Genomic DNA, 23,462 nt, shown 5'->3' on the forward strand with positions numbered 1-23,462 from the left:
TTTCCTTCTCAACCAAGGCTTTAAATCTTTGAAAGTGAGCAAACACCTCACTTTTCTCCTTCATGAAGTAAACCCACATTTTCCTAGTGTGGTCATCAGAATGTAACATAATACTTGCAACCTGTAATTATTGCAATCTTGGTCTGCGGTCTCCATACATATGAATGTATGACATCTAATGGCCTTGTAGTGTTGACATGCTTTTCATATGTGGGAAAGCATGTTTGGCCTACTTACCAAGCTGGCATGCTTCACATACTTTGTACATACCATCAACCTTAAACTTTGGCAAACCTATAACAATATTTTGGGCCTGCATAGACTTCAGTCGTACATTCACATGACCAATGTGCTTGTACCATATGTCAATATCTACAATGACACCTATTCTATGTGCAAGCATGGCTGCCTTTACTTTAGGCATATTCACATATCCAAGGTAAACATCCTACCATTTCTGTTATCCTTTGCAACCAAGTGACACTGATTTTTGAAGTCTTCCACAAAGAGGATTAAACCTCACTTGCAGACCCTGATCAATCATCTGTCCAACAACAGAAACCAGGTTCTTTGTAATATTTGGAACAGGAAGTACATCTGCCAAGTACTTCATTTTTCTATCCTCCATAGACAATGGCACTTTAACAACATGCGCAATGGGATGTACAGTATCATAACCTATTTTTACATAACCTAATTTTTCTAATTTCTACATGTTTCTAAACCACTCAGCATGATTGGTCATGTGGTTAGAGGCGCCAGAATCCACATACCTTGTATCTTGAGATCCTGACACATCTTGTTATGAAACGAAGCATGTGTTGCATCACAAACAGCTGCTCACTTCTATCATCACCTCCATGTTTACTAGATGATGCATAGTTGCCTTGCTGCAACTTTTCACTTTTTAATGTCATTCTGCTTTTTATAGCAGTCCTTTTCCATGTGCCACAACAAATAGCACTCTATGCTATTTGCATTTTGATTTATTTACCAACAACCACCTTGGCCTCTTTGGCTCCCCCTACCTCTAAACTAGCCTCTTCACCTGTGTATGATTGTTGTTGTTGTGCGAATCATTGGACTGTTGTTGTCCAAAATTTTGATTTCCTTGTTGGCCACCACCTTGGTCTGGACCATGACCTTTACCTTTATCTCTACCTGAATTGGAGTAGAAGGCCTGTTCTAATATGTTCTTGCTTTTTGAGGAAGAGTACTCAACTAGAGACTTTTCTTCTATGGTCATCAACATAGACATCGAGTCCCAAAAGTTGAGAATATTCTCCCCGACTGGAATGGAGGTCTTGAATGGCTTGTACTCTTTGCTAAGCCCATTCAAACAAACACTTACGAAGTCATCATCTTCCATCGATACATTGATAATGTAAGATTCCTCCCTCCAGTTTTGAGGTGTGCAAGTGTAAGAACCTCCCCTTATGATCTTATAATTATTCCCCTCTCTGAAATAAAAGAAAGATCTTGTTTTACCCTGTTTTGGCCTGGAGAGAGAAAATGTCTAGAGGGAGGTAATTCAAAATTGAGATATTTTTTGATATAAAAATCCTTCTAGTGTCTAAAATGGTTTCCCTTGAAATAGAAATTCAAAAATAACTTTCCAATGTGCAATTGGAATTAATTGAAAATAGGTATAAAAGACCTTAGCCTAAGGGTCTAGATTTTCAGAAATTTTTGGATTATGGTCCAATTAAGGTTCCTATGGACCAATAAGATTAATCCAAATGTAGGGAGGAGACCTTTGAACATATTGCTAAAACTTGTGAAGCAACAGATAATTTGATACAGATACATTCATTTTTTCCAACAGTAGAGGGACAAGATCATTATAGAATCTTAAAGCCTAAGGATAAAGTTGATTTTCATCAAACAATGTTCATACCATGTTTTTCATACGAAGTTGTAAGTGGAGTCTGGTGATGCAGCTCCACAACATTAAGCAACATGATTAGGAATCAGTGGGAGATTATGTTTTTTGATTGAAGTAACTATTGATGCACGCCTTAGGAGAGTTAATTGATGTTTAATTATTGTTGTGTTTTTTAAAGGGGATACGAGACACCAAGATGCATGCTTACTTGATCTTAGCTAGACTAATAAACAACATTGAATAAATGTTGCCAGATGGAATTTAACTTTAAGGATTCGTCCATTGAGTAGTAGTAACATGCGTTTCAATCGCCATATCGATGATCCACGTACAAAATCACCAAAACAAACCAATAAAATAATATTTTATTTAGTAAATATAAAAATTTACTTTTAAAAAAATGCTAAAAATTGAAATAAGAAAGTAGAAACAACAACAATTAACTAGAGATAGCTTTGATACCACTGTTAAAACCCTAAGATCTCTCTAGATAATCCACATGTATAAACATGCATAAATCAGGCATAAACTCTACCACACCCAACCACCCCCAAGCCAAGAAGATAACACACAACATAGGGAGAGATGTGCACAGAGAGAGAGAGAGAGAGAGAGAGAGAGAGAGAGAGAGAGAGAGAGGTCGGACACAGTATTGGGTCCTAAATACCCTTTGTAGGGCCCCCACCACGAATGGTGTATTTGCTTTATTCGAATGACATTATAACTCTTCTCCTTATTTAGGACTAGATATCACCGCATATCTCCGAATACAATTGTTTGAGGGACCTTTTACTTCCTCAAGTGCCACATGGTTCCACAACATCGCATTCTGTAATCATTTCCCAACTTTCTTTAGACCCCTCAAGGATAGGTTTTAAAGGTGGCATCTCCTATTTTAAGGCCTGTTAGCTCAACCTCTTTACCTTGATCATTTGGGTCTTTGTAAAATCTTGGATTGTCCAAACTATCAATATCCCTCTAAATAGCCCTAGCTCTTCTTAAATTGAACCCATGCTTTTTGTGTTGGAATGTTTGTAATTGCATTTGGACCTCGATAAGTTCTTCTTGTACCTCTATTTCCTTCATGGTAGAGGGAAAAACTTCACTAAGAGCACTAGTAGCATCCCTTCTTATCCTAGGAGTCCATTGAAATTCAAAAGTACTTTCCAAGGTTGGAATTTTCATGATCATAGTGGGTGGTGGAATACTCTGAGACTTTAACCCACCTAATGTGTAGTTCTTATTCTACTCATTTCCTGACCATAGTTGACTGATTGAGTATCTTGATCTATTGTTTGTTGAAAACTAAACCATTTTATCTTATTGGAGAGGCTAGAAACCTCTCTTTTCATATGTGATTGGAACATTGAATTATTGTTTGCAAAAACAAAACACTTGATATTGTTGGAAAGTTTGGAACCCTCTCTTTACTTGGTCCCTACATAATAGGAACATTCTCAATTAGGTTGAATCTTCTCCACCCAAATACACTCAATTGTATGCTAGCAGAGTGTCTTGATCCGTGTCTTGATTTGGTACTTAGTTGGTATGAGGATCTTAGATGCTTAGATACAATGTTGTCTGGAAGATTATCACCATTCACCCTACTAGAACTTAACACTATTGTTTGGAGCAAGATTATCACCATTCACCCTACCAAATCTTAACACATGCATATAAAGTTTTCTTTGACAAGCCAAAACTCCCAATTTCTTACCTACACTCAATCCTAGGTCTCTAGAAAACCGAACTCCGAAAAAAAACTTTCCTCGCCCAGAAAGCATAGGCGATTCCTCCAGGAAAATCTTCTAACGAAAATTTATCTAACAAGGTCAAGAGTCTAGGGTATCCTTCACTCGAATGACCGACTTGAAGAAGGAGGAACAATCTTTACACTTGATTCATAGAAACCAACGTTTTTTGCCCCATCAAAGAGACACAGCTGTTGATTCTTTCCCATAGAACAAGGATTATCTCATGACTTACTTCAACTATCGTAACTTTGAACAGAATTGAACTTTATTGTAGGATTCCACCGATCCAACCTAACCCCATCCAATCCCACCGCCCAACCACTGTATTGATGGGATTCTTTATAAAAATTTGGTTATGTTTTGTCCCGGGTACCAAGAAAAAGAGTTCCCAGGTCCCCTAGCAGCACTCATGAAAAAATTAAATAGACACACCACTCATGCACCCAATATGACATTGCCTTTTTCTCATATTCAACTATTTCCAAAACACGATTGTAGTAAAACCACAATGTTTCCATCACAATCCTCAGTATTCCAGCTCCAGGGTCCAAGTCCCAACTTTTCCAATTTCCAACCATAAAATCCAAATTCCATTCATTCCTTCCTCGGCGCACCTATGGCATCATCGGCAAACCAGAACGCTCACCACCTGGTCAGCAGTCCCTCTAGGTTCACCTAGTACTTCACTCAGGGGCCTTTTCAATAGTTCCTAACTCATATTACCCAGGAGTATAATCTCATAAAATCCATATGGACTCTCTGTTGAAGATCAGCTAAATCAACCAACAAGATCCATTTATCAAAAAGGCACCATGGACTCATCCGCCGTTGACCTTGTGAAGATCAACAAGGTCAATCAACCAGATCCATGCCCATGTTTAGAAAACAACTCCAACTCAATGTTCCATTTTCTTACTCGACACACGCGTGGATATCCTAGGCAACCTAGAGCCTAAGCATTGTATGGTCAGCACCCTCTATGCTTCACTCATAGGCAGCTTCCTTGGCCCCTCATCCACCATACCGGAAGCTCACCATTTTAACCGAACCGAGGCTGGTCAAGACCTCGGCCGACCTTGCCACGCGAGATGTCCTTCTTTGACTCTCCGTCTAGCTATTGCAACCTTTTTCACTTAGGTCCACGACCTCATTCCATAAGATAGTCAAAATGCTTCCCCAGCATTCTTGACGTAAAACAATCTTTAAAAAAATAGGTTTCACATGCAAATACAGTTTCCAAGCAAAATTCCCATCATTTCTCATCATTTCTCTTTGGATGCTCTCTTAATGATCTGCCAGGGTGAGTCATCCCATATTCTTGATTTCACATTATTCCACATCATTCCACATCACTCCACATCACTCCACATCATTCCACATCACTCCACATCATTCCATGTCATTTCACATCAATCCACATCAATCCACATGATTCCACATCAATCCACATCATCCCACATTCATTCACATCATCCCACATTATTCACAATGTACTTAAGATTATATTTTTCGAGAATCTAGACGTTTACTTCATAATTCCAAAAGTTAAATATGTTCACCGCAAAAACTTGTAAGTAAGGGGGTTAGTTTCAATATACATTGTATGTTCAAAGTACCCCAAACATGGTCTTGTGTAAAGGGAATTCTTTCAAGATAAGCCATGAGTGTTGGTTGACCTAACAAATCCCATAACTCGAGGGTCATGAGATTGTGTTCTCGTATTGGATAAAACTATGCTTGAGCTGTGGTGATTTTATTGGAAAGTTCCAATCCAACCAGAATCCTAGGGATCTTTTCAATAAGATATGTTGGAAGTTCCAGCTCCTCCAAGGTCTCTTCCTCCTCTAATAGCAATTGTATAATGCCTACAAGAGTCTTCAAGGTGACTGTTCGCATGGATTCATCAATTGAATACAACGAGTCACGTAACCAAGTTCCACCAAGGATGGCATCATACTCAAGGAAATCTAGGGTAACATGGAATGTAAATTCCACATCTCCACACAGATTGTTTGAGTAGCATAGCTAAAGTAACCGGGAACTTCAATGTTTTGTCCATTAGCTCCTCTTGCAAGACCATTGTCTGTAGGGATGAGTTTAGGTTGTCCCAATGACACCCAAGTGTCTATTGTCATAATGTTATGGACTAGCTCGAGGGCTAATTAATGCATGTTTGCGCTTAGCATCATTGCTTATAGGGAAATCTAACCATACCATGATAGAATCTTCAAGAGGAACCATGGATGTTTTAGTTTGTGTTTTAGCTTCAGATCCCATTTCTATTTCATATTCCCATTCACTTTCGTCCTCTTTTTGGTTCTCAGCTTTTTCAAGAGTACCCAATGTGTATAATGGCACACTTGGTCCTCTGATAATTCTAACTAAGTTCTATGTAGAAACTTGCAAATCCTCATGATTTTGTCCTATGTAGCTCTTTATATCTTGGTATAACTCATGTTGAGCCCTTAAAGGTGCAAGTGGTGATGCTATGTTGGCTTCACCACACCACCATAAGAGAAGAGCATTCCTCCAAACGAGGTTTTGAGAGACTTCTTCAATTTCGTAAGGGATTCATCGAATTCCTCACGTGCTTTCCCAACTGCATAATTCGTCGAATTCCTCACGTGCTTTCTCAACCGCATAATTCGTGCATTCTATCTCTAATGACTCCTCTAGAGAGTATGTCTCTAATGACTCCTCTGTAGAGAGTATGTCTCTAATGACTCCTCTGTAAAGAGTATGTCTTCCTCTTGAAAGGGAAAGCGGTACTCCTTTGGGTTTTGTATTTTGGTTGCTTTTTTAGGATTGGCATTATGAGGTTCAATCACAACCGGTTATCCTATAAGACACTCAACCATGCTAAGCACACTCTCCTGAGCTTACTTTTTGCGTTCCGCATATGTCATATGATCATGATTTTTAATTTGGGGTGGTTGGGTGGGTTCTAGTTTCTTGATTAGTCTGTGTGAGGTGCACTGAGTGAAGAATCAAAACTTGGTTCATTCTCACTTAGCTACGTACTAGAACTTGTTTCATCTTTTGACTTTCTTTGGATCGTCAGGTTTTCATTATGTCTGCCCATGCGACGAGATCGAATTCTAGTTTTTGTATCCGGTGTCACACATGTGGGTATTGTGGTTTGAGTGGTGGACTTTGAGGTGGATGCTTTTGCATCATGTGTTGCTTCTGGCTCTTTTGGGTTCATGTCCTCCACCGGCTCCTTTTTCCTGTCCTCTTTTCCAACCTTGGTTTTGATAGTTTATTGTCCCTTGTTTTTCTTGGGATTAGAAGGTTGTGTTTTCTCTTTTGGTTTCTAATTTAAGGCATGTTCTTCTACCCATATCGAAGTGTTATCTTTTGCATTCTTTTTTACTGTCTCTTGTGCCTTAGCTTATAAGCATATAAGCACATTCAAGGGTACCGTGGACAATTGCCCGTTTTGTATAATTAAGATGTTAAGAGTTGTATTCTATGAGACAAGTTGCAGTGAAGCAACTCGCCTTGGGCAATCTTGCAACATGTTATCAATGCCACATCGTTCACACATGGGTTGCAAAGTGTCAGTGAATGTGGGTATGGAAATATTCCAAATGTGCAATCAGCAACCTTGTGCGGTCCACGACAATAGAAACACTGAAGTGTTTGATTAACTGTTTCTTGAGCAGTTTCTACCCTTTCGCTTGTTTCTACTTGAAAACGGGAGATGGAGGTTTTGAGTCAATTATTGATGAATTGGGACACTTTGTAGTATCATGACCAAAGAATTTACAATATATGCAGTACACAAAAATAGGTGCCTTGTATGCACAATGGGGATTGGGATAGTCGTACTGATTGCATTGAACACAACGCATTTCGCTCCTCACTTATAGAGGCATTAAGGATGTTTGGCTTTGAAGGATTTCATCCTCTCTTAGAGATGTCAATTGAAAGCTTTTAAGCAAGGCTACATAGAATTCGAGGAATGACAATTCCGAGATCAATCGTTCTTTAGCCATTTCTTCACTTAGTCTAGATGAGGAACATCTCGTAACATGATCATCTCCCATCATGTTATCATCTAAACGTATTGCTTCTTTATAACATTGATCAAATGTTTCTACATTGGATATACAATGATCAAGTTGTGTAAGTTGTTTTTCTTTAAGCCCATCATGAAACATCTCTTCAATTGAGAATCGTTTAATTTTCCCCATGACTCACATCGTGAGTCCAAAATTTTTATCCGAAGGATAAAGTCTCTAATGGTTTTGTTTGGTTTATGCTTAATGAGCATTGCACAACCCAAAGGACGTTTTGTTGTAGAGGTAGGTGCCCCATTGGGTGACGGAGGCTATTTTTTCTCGGTCATCCGAATGGATGGCCACTTGGTTGTAGCCACTGAAACCATCCATGAAACTGTAAAGAGCGTGACCAGCTACATCATCCAGCACCTTGTCCATAAAGGGGATTGGGAATCCATCTTTGATTATGGCCTTGTTGAGAGCACGAAAGTCAACACAGACCTGGATTTTGTTAGTCTTCTTCTTTGGGGTGATCACCATGGGGGGGGAGAGCCATTTCGTGTGTTCCACCGGGGAAATAATGTGAGCGGCCTCCATTTTCTTGAGCTCCACCTTCACTGCTTCTGCATACTTGGGGTTGAGTTTGTAAGCATGGCCCTAAATTGGTCAAGTACCCTCCTGGAGAGGGATGCTGCGCATGTCTATGTCGGCTAGCACGTCATCCCACGGTAGGTCCAGGCAAATACATCCTTATAAGAGTGGAAAAAATTGGTGGCCTTGTCGAGAAAGGTAGGGTGATCCCATAACCAGCCCAGTAGAATGGGACGAGGATCCTCAGGGGTGCCTAAGTTGAACTCCTTGATTGGGTCCTAACATGAAGGAAGTGGGAGGGGCTCTCCAGTGGGTGGTTGGCCGCAAATTTAGAAAGGATGCCGGGGTCATGTGTTAGTTGTTGGTCCAGGGGGAAGTCACCAAACTGCTCCTTTGTCCAAGATGGGGGAAGTCACCAAACTGCTCCTTTGTCCAAGATGGGGGAAGTTCCTCTACACAAGGATTAGGGGCTCCAAAAGTAGTCGTGACCTTGGGCTGGCTGAAGATGGGTTTGGCTATGGGGGGATTTGAGTGCGACTTCATCGTGTGCTGATCCCTCTTGCTTACTCCCATGGGTTAAGTGGCAAGACAAACTCATATCATGAAATAGTCTTCTAATTTGAGTGTGACCATGAGAGCTCTCTAGCAAAAATTGGGGAGGGGACATGGTAATCTCCACATGGTTAAGGGTGTCAAGCAAATTAAAGTGAGGAATGGAAGATGGTAACTTACTTGGAAGAAGCGCCCTTACCCTATTTTTCTTTTCTTTTGGTTCAGACTGTACCAAAGTGCGAGACTCTTTCTCAATATGGGTGAGTCGGAGGGCGTGAGGCATATGTAGTTTCGTGGGGCTCTACCTTAGATGTGCTAGCTTGCTCCTTGGGTTTTGTTTCCTTTCCCCCTAGTGATGACACATATATGAGAGTTAGGTTGTATGACATCAATCATGTTGATAGGAGTTTTGTTGTCAGATGGCATCTCTTGGATCCTAGTGCCAGAACTTGGGTCTTATAGACTTGGCCGCTCCTTTTGAAGGAGAGTCCAACTTGGTTCAAGTGGTTTTGCAACATCACTACGATAGTTCAAAGGTCCAAGTGGTGGAAAACCTCCTCATCTATTATTTCGAGCCCTAAATTTCATAAAACAATAAAAAATATGCGCATTGAAAATTAGGGCATTCCCGTGTGAGATGAGGTCCCATACAAGCTCGACAAACTACCCTTGTGGGATGGGGTTTATTTTTTGGTGCTGCAAAAAATTCGCATCTAAAGTGATAGATTTGATGTTTTCATTCAATTGGTTCATGCAGTTTGTGAACATATCTTTTAAATCATTAGTGTTTGAGGCACTAGATACATACCCATCTTGACAGAAAACTTTAACTATTTGTGGGGTTTGTGGTGATGGTGGTATGTAGTGTGAGGCTAATGGTGGCGCTGGCACATACTAAGAAGTAATTGGTAGAGCTTGTGAAGTAGTGGGCTGAGAGGAAGGATTGAGAGATGGAGGTGGCAAGGCTGAAGGTTGGGATGGTGAGATTGAAGTTTGAGACATGTGGAGATGAGAAAGTGGATTGTGGTAATGGGAAAGAATTAAGTGATGCTACCCATGGTGTATATATGGAGGTATAGGAACTTATTAGTTGATGAATACTTCCCATCAATGGTTGAGCAAAATCAAAAGTGAATTTAAAAGAATTTTCAACTTGAATCCCCGTGGTAATGGCGGCTTCTAAATCTACAGGTTAATGGGATCTAACTAAGATTTGATTAGGTTGCAACCCCTTCATGAAAGTTTTAATCACAAGTCTAGGATCTAAGTTGGCAACATTGGTATATTGTCGAACAAGATCTTTCAATTGCCAGCCATATTGCTTCACATTTTCCCATGGTTGTTGCCTAAATTTAGATAACTCATGCACCATTTGAGTGCTAATCACTGGTGGTCTAAACTCAACCAAGAATTTTCATTTAGAATGATCAAAATCAACAACTGAGTTTGGTGGTTGGCAATAGTACCAATCAGCAAACAACACCCTTTAGAGTTATAGCAAAGTAAACCATTAAATGAGAATCGTCATAGATCTGAGACACATGGAAATCTCTCTTGAAATCATTTAAATTCCTTTGGGGATCCTCTACTAGGCTAGCATGAAATTTAGGCAAAGGTATAATTAGATTTTCTGGACGAGCCATGTTTGCAAGTATCACAATTGCTTGGGGTGCTAGGGTTGGCACGGCCATGACGACAACCTGGGGTAATGGTGGTTGTGTAGGAATGTGAGTTACTTGAAGAGTTTTGGGAAGTGTTTTGGGAGGTGTAATGGGAGGTGTTTTAATCATAGGTATACCAACACTCAATTGTGTAGAAGGGGGTGAACTAACCCTCATGATGGATGGACTCGAAGATTGTACTTTTGAAGTTCTTCTCGACGTTTATATCGTTCATCCCTCTCAGATTGTCTCAATTGCTTTTCCCAACCACTAGTACTCATGTAGTGCAAGGCTCCATCTACCCAAGATTGTGAGTTTTTGTGTCACATGACACTAAACTAGAGATAGGGTCCCACCAGGTGTGCCACTGTCAGGAAATATTCTGAAGCCTAAGCCTTGGAGCTAAACCCAATCCCAAGAACACCTAGCAAGAGAGATGCACAAAACTGTTGCCTCTCCTCAACTCCCAAAACCAAGCCCAACAAGAAAAGGACCTATGGTTGGAGTGTACGTCTATGTTCACTGTTAGGAGTATGCAATGCAATCAAACTCAACCCCCACTCCTTTCCACAATTGCTATGTGATTAATATTCTTGCAATGTTTATAATGTATCATGAAATCACTGAAAACAACCCAATTTTTTAGTATATATACTACGCACTGAATTCACAATGGTGATGTTGACAAGTGTACAAAGGTATGAATCATAAGAGTTCGAAAAAATATTTAATATGTTTGATGTAATTTTAACATTATTGTTTATCAATTTTTATCACAAATATAATTTGGCTCAAATAAAGAGGGAAAAGGAAAAAGGCTTATCTCCTTTCGCTAAGTGTTTTGCTGAATCCATTTATATGTTATCATTGATGTTGCCATTCTTGAGTGTATGTATCCTCTCAATGTTCAAGATACACAAACCAATAGAATTTCACAATTTATATTATTGTTTATCAATATTTATCACAAATATTCTTTGGCTCAAATAAAGAGGGAAAAAGACAAAGGCTTATTTCCTTTTGCTAAGTGTTTTGCTGAATCCATTTACATGTTATCATTGATGTTGCCGTTCTTGAGTGTGTGTATCCTCTCAAGATACACAAACCAATAGAATTTCACAATTTTTAATAGGAGATTTTGTATGTGTAAAATCACAATGTTATATTCTTTTTTTTTAAGACAGGAAACTTCTCAAAATTGCCACATGCTCTGGTAGTAATCCCACATTGTGTGGACGCGCTTTGGAAAATGGGATTTAAATATCACTTTGAAACTATCCTTCCTCCACCATGTGAAAGAGAGAGAGAGAGCTCTTACCTCTCCACGTGGTTTCGTTCTTGTTGTGTGTCTGCTATGTCATGATTAGCACTGCTAGGCTTTCATGCGTCGTGGAGCTTTTGCCGTTTTAGGCACTTGGGCTTTGTGTTGTGTGGTGTGGCATTGCGCACAACACCATTTGTCCATCGGTTGTGATGGTTCTCTTTCCTGCGTGGCCGTTGATTGCCCCTTCTTTTGGTTGTCTAACCTGCCTCTTTGGCCGGGTGGTTCTCCCTCAACAAAAAGGCCCCTCCTTTGTCGTCTCCAAAAAGATTAATGCCAAAAGTGCCTCCTCCTTTTTTTTTGGTAATTTTTACCTTGGATTCTTGAAGAGATGAGGTGAGTCAACTTCTTGCTTATCTCAAAGTCCTTTTTTATACTTATTGTAGCAGCTTATCTTGAAACTCATGGAACTTTAATATCATAGTTTGGTTCACTTTTTTCTCTCATGAACGAGACAATCTTCTCTATCCTTTGAGCTCTGAAAATGATTAAGTGTGCCGAGATCTTCATGTGAATATTTCTTTACTTCAAAATTTCCTGTGAGAACAAGAAACTTTGGCCAAGACTAAGTGAGAGTATTGTTGGTGTGAGATAAATATTATGCGAGATGCACATAACGGTAATAAATGGACATGTGCAGACACAAAAACACATACATGTGCATGCAATGCTCACATAATTGTTAAAATAGTGATGCCAATCTCACATTACATAAAGCCAATGGCACATTTAGAAAGAAAAGGGAATGGTAGAAAGGATGGTCCAATAGCATTAGAGCAAAGTCAAGGTGGTCCAATTATAAAAGGGTGCAATAGCACAAGCCAGTGAACAAAAGGTCATTGCCAAATGGCACCAATCATCGTAAAAGTGTAGCCAAGTATCTTGCCTATTTAATAGGCCATATGAATGATAAAAAAAAATCTTGGGTTTGCTATTCTAGTTCTATCTTGCCCATCTATAACCACTATCTCACTATCACTACACAAGCCATTATGAATGCCACTCATATACACCCACCATAGCTCTCCTTGCTCATCCAATGCAAGCTCTCATGGTATTTTATCTTGGTATCAGAGCTTGGTTACATGCTATATGAGCTTGCATTCGTCACCTCTCTACTCCTTTGCATCAATTATCCACTCTAATTAACTTACTAAGTATGATTAGGCTTCAACCTTCTTGTTGCCATATCCACTATCACCCACATCTTATCCGCTCACTACTCTCTGCACACACACCCAAAAGCAAAACCCTCTTAGATGAACTAAAACTTGGCAATTTCATTCTTTAAGATATCAATTTGGCAATTTCATTCTTGGAAAGCTTGGCGTCATTCAATTTTCAACAACCAGTTTTTAGCAAAGTAGGTAGCAAGGTGAAAAAGGCATGGTCTCTCAAACAGTGCAGAGTGAACTAAAACGGCTTGAGATGGAGGCTTATCTACTGCCCTTCTAAGAGGCTCTAAAGTCTTGTGGTGATCTAAGCACCCACGTGGCCGTACGGATTGATTTTGTCATCAGCTATCCACCCCATCATCAAGCTTCCATTGAAGTTACCGGCAAAATCAACTTCGACTTCCTTTTCAAAAGTCTTCAATTACCATTTGTTAGAGTTTAATTTGGCTTTATTTAAGTTAATCTTCATCAAATTAATCCTCCTCTTGAGGTCTTCTCATACATAATCCTCCTTGCACAACTTGCATAAGTGCACACACACAAGGTATTTAGCTCAACAAAGTAATTATGGCCAAATCAACTTCTTGCACTCATTTTAGTAAGCCCAAGTGAACACATTTTATTGTAAGGCATTAGACACTACCCTTGGGAGTCCCAAGTGGTAAGACCTTGCCATTTGTAGGCACATACTATTGAAGTGGATAAGTTTAATGGTTTCGGATTCCATACTTGGCAATCCAAGCTTATGTATTTACTCATGAGAAAGAATCTATGGGGGCTAGTGAGACAAGGAGGCAAACCGAGTCAAGTTTAAGAGAGCTTTGGATGGAGAGAAATGAAAAAGCCCTAGGCACTATTGAGTCGGCTTTGGGGGATGAAGTAATTCATAATATTACTGGCATTAGTAATGCCAAAGAGGCTTGGGATGAGTTAGAAAAGATATTTGGAACAAATTCTAAGCATTCCAAGGTTAAATTACTCATGCAAATCTATGGCCTTAAACTAAAACCCAATGAAGATGTAATGAGTCATATCAATAGATATAAGAGCTTGAAGCAACAACCTATCTCCATTGACAAGAAGTTGGAAGATGACTATATTGGCAAGCTGACATTCAAGGTTACAGTGATTTAGTTGAGTATCTTTCAAATATGGACAATTTATCATTGCATGATATTTAGGCCTCTCTATTGGAGAGGGAGATGAAGGTGAAGAAGGAAAGCAGGGACGTCTACATCAAGTAGTCAAGCATTCATGGCTACAAGGAGGAATCCAAGACCTCAAATGGCTACACAAGGACTCAAGTGCACCTATTGCGGCTACAACAACCATGAGGAGAAAGATTGCACGAACAAAGATAAACCAAAATTCTCTATTTGTCAAAGATTTGGGCATGAAGCAAACAAGTGCTTTCAAAAGCAACAATCTAATTTTGTATCAAATGCACCACCTGATTCATATGGCCTCAATGAGGAAAAGCTTTTTTAGCCATTGTAATTTGTAAGGTCAATGAGCCAATTTATGTATAACTCCCCTACACCTTTTCTGACTCCATGAGCTATGAACAAATGTGGGCACTCAAGGGGGGAGTATCCCACACCCTTTTATCATAATGAATACACCATTGGTTGAGCCTAGCTTAAGGGGGGGACACCTACATGCCATGTCAAAGTTTCTTCTTCACATCAAGTGACCTCAATTTATATAAATTGATGAGGTGGGTAAAGGCTTGAAAGAATCGCTCACGCATCCACCACTGAGCATCTTCTCTTGGATGGTTTTTGAATGTAATAAAGTACTATAGTATATAAATTACTGCGCCATGTCAACGTTTGTTAATTAAGAATAGAAGCATCTACTATTTCTAATATTTCTTCTTCATCAATTTTAAGAGGAGATTCCTCATAATCAGGATGACAAGTGAAAGGTCCTTGAAAAGGTTTCAACAACTTATATGAAATGAGTTATGAATTTTTTGATATGAAGGTAATTCCAAATGATAGGCATATTTCGCACCTCTTTCCATAGTTTCTAGTGGGGATTAGAGAACTCTTTCATAGTCTCTAGTGGGGATTAGAGAACTCTACCATGGTCTTTACCAAGAATTAGAGCTTTCTATTACTAGTGAAGAAGTGTATAATGAGACATAATGTTGCTATACATGATGATTCTTGGACCATCGATATTGGGGCTTTTAGCAATCACAAATATTGGTATTTCTTCCTAAAGCTTGTGGGAGATGACATTATGATGGTAGTGGGAATGACGAAAAGTTCCCAACCAAAGGTTCAAGTACTATTTCGCTTATGTCTAAAGAAGGTTGTACAAAAAGCCAAATGTTCTTTGGGTTCAATTATGGAGAGAAACCTTTCAGTGTCTCGATCATCACAAACCGTGACTTACCCCTAGTAATCTACCTAGAATCATCGTGCTATTGGGAAGATGAAAAGGAGTACACTTACCCCTAGTAATCTACCTAAATTATTTTGGGCTAAGGTAGTTAACACGGCTATGTACATTCTTACTAGGAGTGCAACATAGTCTGCCAAAGGGATGACTATTCACTAAGTGGGTTTACAATGCAAAATACAAATTTGATGGTTAATTTGAAAAAGTACAAGGCACAGTTGGTTGCCAAAGGTTTGTATAGGTTGAAAGTTTTAACTTTCAAAAGACTTTTGCTCTTCTATAGCTAGGTTAACGACAATCTACATCATTCTTGCATTGGCAATGGAAGGAAGATGGCATGTTATCCAAATATATGTAAAATCTTTTTTCCTCAAAGGAAACCCCGACAAGGAGAGAATTATATATGGATTAGCCACCACGGTTCATGACACACATGGAATGTTAAAAAATAAAGAGCTAATAAAAATTTGCCACAACAAAGAGAATTTATGAAATTTGTTCCACTCCCCAAGACCATGATGGTTGGCCTTTCCCTAGGAAAATGGGTCACCGGCTAATACTAGCGCCATCTCCCCATTTTCCTCTAGGAAAAGGCCTTCCCAAGACTCTTAAGTTTTTAGGAATGTTTGCCTCTCGCATAACACATGCGCACATGATTGCGTGCGCACACACAAAAGACCCTGATATCTGCCTGACTTGGATAGAGATCATAATACAAGATAAGGCACAAACTAAGTGTTGTGATGTTCAATGAGGGATACTTACAATGGCATGATTGTTCCCTTTATCTAACACATATTAACCATGGACAACCAAGGCACAAGGAGAAGAGAGAAAAAAGAAATCTTGGATTCCTAAAAAAATAAGCGGAAAAATTTCTTTAATTAACCCTTTGTATTCCGATTGACCCTTTGTATTCTGATTTCCATTCATGCGTTTCGTTTCTTAATGTCATTTACATACAGGTGCAACATGCGGGTTGAGTACTAATATTATTTTTATAATGCCACACTTCATCGGACTTGCAACATTCCATCTTCGTCATAGCAATTCCTGCCAGTGTTCGCTAATTCACCTGGTTCATTCTTCAATATAGGATATAGGAAGATTGATTGGCTGCCTCATCTGCACGTTATGAATTCCTCATTTCCTCGTCGAATCGCTTGCTTCCATTATCTGACAGCACCGGTATACCACCTTCAGCCGGTGCATTGTGCATGGCTCAAGCTTGGAACAGCTTCTCAACCTTGGGACTAAGTCTCTTCGGTGCGCTTCATGCTATTAGATTTCTGAGGCACCTTCCCACTCACCAATACCTTGAGCAAAAAAAAGCTCCTGCAATGTAGCGTGCACTTTAGCATGTTCACAACAAACACAACTAGTTTGCTCAGCTGCTTAGGAACTTCCCGTCTACACTCAAATCAACTAAATAATTACCTAGCATACAACACAGATCTTGAAGGCCCTCTCCTCTGTTTGTTGATGGAAAGGGCTACATACATAATGCTCTTTATCAGATTATTCAAAACCCAAATGCCAATGAAATGTGTACTTTCAAGGATATTAAGTGCTACCTAAAATATGACAGGCGGATTGCAAGGTAGCATGTATGGTGCAGCCTATACAGGAGAATGTCAGGGCATCGTCGAACCAAGAGTCATACAAGAAAATGTCAGGGCACGCTACAGACCGCCCCTCATAAGCATATGGCACAACTATACAGAATTTCACCTTTCACGATAGCACTTGGGCTGGGAACACACTAACCAATGTCCTTCACATTGAAAGTTCTGGGAACACACTAACCAATGTGCTTCACATTGAAAGTTCTAGGTTGAAAGAATGCGGAGCACAGAGCACCAAGCAAAACAAAGGCACAGCATGCGGAAGGCCAACAACCCACTCTCCCGCTGCCCTCCCCCAACATCCCATGAGACCACCAATAAATGTGGGGGATGAGGGGAGACCAATGGGCATTTTACCCGGTTAAGTTGACCCCAACCCACTATGTGGGATAATAGAATGACACATGGTACCGTGAGAAGCCAAGGGCAAGAATCCATTCGACGAGGCTCTAATACCATATGAGAATAGTTGAAGGCGGCAAGCGGAAGCAGAGGAGAGACTTGGAGGAGCCAACAATGATCTAACACTTGAACAACAATGATGAATGAATTATATGGCAAAAAACCTGTTCTTATATACATCATTAAAGAGCTGGTCGGCCAGCATAAAAACCCACGACAGAGGTCAAAGTCCATGACTAGGAAAAACACCTAATAAAAGGTGAGAAAAATACCCAAAAATATCAGATAAATATGCTGACTGAAAGGTGGCATAAAAGGGATCAAATGGGGCGGGAGATGATCATTCCAACATAGGTGACCTGCTAATTTTCCTTAAAAGAAAATCTAAAACCACCAAAATAAACAAAAAACAAGCCAACACAAACCAAAGAAAACAAAATAAGACTGCCATGGCAAATATGACAATATATATCATGAATGCTTTGTAACATCCACAGAGACTTGCCTTTCTTGTAGCATCGCACAAGACTACACTCGAAAATTGTTTCTATGCATTTCCATTTAAAGCGAGGCATAAAACCCCATCATCTTCTCACCTTAAACCAAGGAAAAATATATGCCTGGCCTGACCTAGATACAGGAAATGTTGACAAGAATATCCAGCAACAATTTTAACCAACTGTTGCAGCATTCAAGATCAGCATGTAAGGCTCAGGTTTGGGCCTTGGGAAAAGCATGTTGATTTTTTGCAGAACTACTTCATCCCTGGAAGGAATCTCATTTTCAAGGAATTTCTCCACAATCGGCTTGTTAAACCACTGTGCTACATAAGTTCCACGGCATCTGAGGGCCCCTCCATGATTTTCAAACGGTGAATCCAATGGTCTCAGTAAATCTTCAATAGGATCATTCAAAGTTCCTCCAGTGACAATTTTGATTCTCCTGGGCATTGTGTGATAGTGAATCATGCGTTTTCGAAAACGATGCAATGTGTGTAGTACTGCAGTCAATGCGGCCCCTATAGAGAGGGCACGAACATCCAAAGACCAGACAAGTTCCTGGTCAAACAAAATCCTGTTTGGAAAGAGCTTCTTCTCATATGCGACCTTCCAAACACACCGGGCACGCTTAATTTGGCCCATCAAAACAAGATAGTTCAGAAGCACACATGTAAACCAGCGGGCCAGCTTTTCATCAACCTGATTTTCCAGGTTTTGAAAATATGATCTGACAAAGCTCAGAGCTGAATCCTTCCTTTGCTCAGGATTACTAAGCAAGCCACACAAAAACTTATGGGCTTCATGGCCTGTAGCACTCAACATGGACATTATCACACTTTCTTTATCCATGGCTTCACATCTCGAGAAACAGCTAAGAACAAGGGTATACATCCTCAAGTCTGCAGAAAACCCCGACTTCATCAAGCGATCCACTGCTAGCTTACCCACATCATAAAGCCCATCCTTCAAAGATGCCTCCATCACATGACGGCTGACTCTAGAATTTATTTCTACATTCAAAGACATCAGTAGCTTGTAACACTTGCATGCCGACTCCGTATGGCCCTCCTGCAATACCCCCATCAGCGCATTGCTTGCAATCCCATCCACAGGGTAACGATTGTCTTTCATCTCTTGCAGAAACTTCATAAAGTGCTCTAGTTGCGGATGCTTCATGAGAAGAGGTAATAAGAGTGCATAGGTTCCTTCCCCATGTCTGAATCCCAGCCTATGCATGCTCTGAAAGAGATTCATTGTGGTTTGAAGGTCTCCTGTTGCTGCACATGCCTGCACTAAGGAGGTGCAAACAGGAGGAGTTGGCAAAACCCCCGCATCCTGCATACTGATAAATAGTTTTATAGCCGTGTCAAGCTCTCTGGCCTTTAAATGAGCATCAATGAAGGAAGAATAAAGACCTCGACTGGGTAGGTGCCCTAATTTCATCATGTTGCCAAGCAATTGCATTGCTTTGTCGAGTTGCCTTGCTTTCAGGTGAGCTTCAATGATGCATGTGAACAGAGATGATGTAGGAACATGGTCAGCTTTCTGCATATGCCCCAATATTTTCATGGCCATTTCAAGCTTACCAGCCTTGGCAAACGACTCAATAAGAGACACATGCATCCCTGCAGATGGGGTTTTGCCAAAGTCTTTGATGTCAGTAAAAAGCTTCATAGCAGAATCAAGCCTTCCAGCCCTTCCAAGGTTATCAATGAGGCATGCATAGAGTGATGGACTTGATTGATGGCCTTTGGATCTCATGTCATCGAACAGCTTGCTCGCCTTCTCTAGATTGCCCACTTTTGCAAAAATGGGTACCATGATCTCATATATATGCCGTTCGGGAGTGGAGCCGAATTCTTCCATTGTGTTGAAGACCTCGATCGCCTTCTGATGAAGGCCGCCATTGATACATGATCCGATCAAAGTGTTGAAGGTAAACGTATCAGGCTGGCATTTCAATTTGGCGCTTTCCATGAAGCATGCCAATGCTTCATCCAGCTTCGAGGCCCGGAGATAGCATTTGATCAGGACATTAAGGGTCACGGAAGTGGGCAGACAATGTTCCTCCTGCATTGTGGCTTGCAGCCATCTGACCCCGTCAAAGTCCCTGGCAAGCCCAACACGATCTATGAGCAATGTGAACACCGAGCTGCTTGGGACATACCATTTCTGCTCTCTGGCCCATTTGAAGAAACCCATCAAGATATTCAAGTCTTTAAACTGTTTCATGACCTCAATGATGTGATAGGAAGTAGGTGTGAATGTCATGTGCCCAAGCTCCTGTTCTGCATGTGTCCCCCATCCCCATCTCCTGATGATGGTGCAGATGTTATCCACTATCTCTTCATCTGTGAGTGCCTTCTTCTTTTCTCCCACATACACAAAGCCATCAAGTCCAGGCATGGCTTCACGGTATCCTTTGTACGAATCCAGGACTTCACCCTTCTCACTTAACTGTACAACCTCTTCAATCCACTCCGGCACACTGCAATCCGGAGGAGGAGAAGAAAAGGTGCGATGATGCCACGAAACCCCCCAGTTCGCACAGTTCGAATTAGGGTTTTTGACATTAGGATTTATGGGATTAGGGTTTCTTGGTCGCCCAAACGGAAGGGGACGAAACGAACATACCTGTCCTAAGGTGCGCGGATCAGTGTGTCTCATTTTCCGGCCATTTAACGATGAAGATGCCACATACGTTCTTGAAACCCAGCTTCGCCATCTCCCACGGGCCATATCTATTTCTTTCTCTCTCTGGAAGCTCCTCAGCGGTGTTATATGTCATCTCTCAATGTGTGTCCTCAGTAGTGTTCGAATGCCATTTCCGCCAAACAAGAGAAAGAAAAGATTAATGATCACGAAACTTGGACTAAACATAGTTCCTTTTTGAGGGGGTCATTAGGTTATTGAGCATTTTGGTCTTAAAATACTTGTAAAATTTTAAAATGCATGTCAAAAATTACACTAAAGTAGAGGTGGGGGGTCAAAAATTACACTAAAGTAGAGGTGGGGGAGATAGTCCAGCGGTAAGGGACTTGCCATACACCGTGACAGTCTGGGTTTAATACCCGTCCCCTCCTCCTACATGCCTAATAGCATGTGATTTGTCAATTCTCACACTAAAAAAATAAAAAAATATATCCCTCGGAATACAAAAAAAACTTGCTATATGTTACCAAACCGTCTATTTTGAAAGGTAAAGGTGGCCATAAAAAATCAAGCTTGGCTTGAAAAACAAAAAGTAAGCTTGTCTATTACTTTTCTTTCATTCTAAAATACTATCTATCCACTTGCCCACCTTACAAGTTGGCCAAACCTTGGCCAACTCCACTCTTTCCTATTTCAAGTGTGAGCTCTTCGCCTATCCATCACTTTTTGCTATTTTGGGTCTTTAATTGCTTGATGATTATGGTGTCTATAGGTTAACGGCATAGTTGACACAATTATAGATACAACACGAACTATTTCCAAGAAACAGAAACATCTGAGATATTTCAAAATATGATCAATTAATAGCATTTTTAAAAGTTTATAATACTACAAGGACGTGTGCGAAAAAAATGTTAGGAAGAGTAAAAAATGCTCCCTCTACAATGAAACAAAAACCACAAATTTGATGTGAAGCTATGTCAAGGATTGCAAACTGGAGTCATAATTTGAGATGAGCCAAATAACAATTTTGTTTCAAACACTTGGACAACACCACTTCCAAGCATGCAACCTCAATAATATTTTTTGTTAAAAAATATAAGGGAAAGCTTCATTTATTTTCTTATTCTAATGATATATACAAAATATCATCAAATATAAATGTTAAGTGAATCCCCCAAGGGTGGGTAAAATTATGTTCCTCAATATGACTAACAAATCTTTTGTTAAAAGACATGGATCTAAAGCTCTCCATAGATGAAGAAGGTGAGCTAAGGTGGATAGAAACAAAGAGAACTCATCATAACTCTGTGTGTGTGTGTGTGTGTGTGTGTGTGTGTGTGTGTGTGTGTGTGTGTGTGTATGTGCGTGCCTGCGCACACTAATTGAAATTGAAAATGCACTCAAGTTAATTAGGCTACAAGATTGAGACTTGTACTCATAGAGAAACTTGAGATGTGATTAATTGAATTAGTACTTGGAAAGACCTCCCTTTTATATGAGGTGAGTATAACATTGGCTTTGCTTTATGGAATAATAGCTTTGATGATGTGGCTTAATGCTAGGCATACTCTCTCCCTACCTCTTCTACTTAACAAGGCACCACAAATCTCAACACCACCCCTTGGTGACTTGATGGATAGCCTACTCCAAGGTGGTTGGATGTGAGGTGTTACAACATTCATCACCCTCCCTTAGTGCCAACATAGCTACTTAAGGTGGTAAGGTGTGATTTTCTACACCCCTCCCCTTAGTGCTACTTGGGGTGGTGAGGTGAGGTGGAAACAATAGAATTAAGGTCTACTCATTTGGTGACTTTTTTTAAAAGAATGGCTTGGGTATAGTGAGGTTTTGTTGATGTAGCTCTTAGAAGAGTTTCGTTGGAGATCTCCTCTTTGCTTAATGAAGACTCCATGTAATTGGCTTCTTGGTTCTTGAATCTACACTCCTCTTTGTTGATGTAGCTCTTAGAAGAGTTTCGTTGGAGATCTCCTCTTTGCTTAATGAAGACTCCATGTAATTGGCTTCTTGGTTCTTGAATCTACACTCCTCTTCTTTGTGTCCCATCTTCTTGGCTATAGTTGCACTTTGGCTTGTGCTTGAGCCTGTATTCGCTTTGGTAGTGTCCCATCCTTCCACAGTGGAAGCATTTCTTGGTGGTTTTGTTAAAGAGTGCTTGTTCCACTATTGTGTTTCCTTGCTTTGGCTCCTTTTCTTCTTTGAGAAGAGGGGAGACACATCCTTTGAAGGTTGGTTTTGGCAAATTCTTTAGTGTAGTCACCAATACATTGTACTCTTTGGGCATGCTTTTTAAGAGAATAGCTAATGCATCTTTATCTCCTAACTTAGCATTTATGCCATCTAGTTGTGTCATTATGCTTTTCATCTTGCTAACAAATTATGCTAGTGACTTACTCAAGCTCATTTCTATCCCTTAGATTTCTTTTTTGAGATGGATTTCTTGATTCTTGGCTTTAGCCCCAAACACTTGACTCAACTCTTCCCATGCATATTTAGGCTATTCATTGGAGTCTATGTGATGGATAAGATGAGGCCCTAGGTCTAACCCAATGAGTGAAAGTACTTGCTCATCCTTTTCTACCCACTCATCACTTTGATGGGGCCATAGCCCTTAATGAGATGAAGAGACCCAAGCCAAAATCTCACGTCAGACACCTTTGAAAATGATGCAAACTGTTGCAAAAGTCTGATTGTTAACGTGCTTGCCCCAACTGCTTTGCTGCACCAAATGAGAAACCCTTTAGCAAAGTTGTTAATTAGGGCATGAACTTGCTTTAGATAGGAGGGATTTTCCAAATTTGTAGTGTGTAAGGAGAATGAGTTCCTGCAACAATTAGCACTTGCACTAAGCAAAATTGGCAGAATCCTCCCGATGGGAAGGAGAATGAGTTCCTGCAACAATTAGCACTT

At 40.2% G+C, this 23,462-nt stretch overlaps 1 protein-coding gene across 1 annotated transcript; it reads right to left on the reverse strand.

Moving 5' to 3' along the window:
• Window positions 1-17,814: 17,814 nt before the first annotated feature.
• Window positions 17,815-20,753, reverse strand: LOC147642363 (pentatricopeptide repeat-containing protein At1g79490, mitochondrial-like). The gene has a single exon (XM_086805674.1). It carries the CDS (start codon window positions 20,616-20,618, stop codon window positions 18,051-18,053), a length of 2,568 nt encoding a protein of 855 aa, XP_086661800.1. The 5' UTR covers window positions 20,619-20,753; the 3' UTR covers window positions 17,815-18,050.
• Between the last annotated feature and the right edge of the window lie 2,709 nt (window positions 20,754-23,462).

This window comes from Cibotium barometz, chromosome 1, assembly GCF_041138505.1.
Source record: "Cibotium barometz isolate CiBa-2024 chromosome 1, ASM4113850v1, whole genome shotgun sequence".
NCBI lineage: Eukaryota > Viridiplantae > Streptophyta > Polypodiopsida > Cyatheales > Cibotiaceae > Cibotium > Cibotium barometz.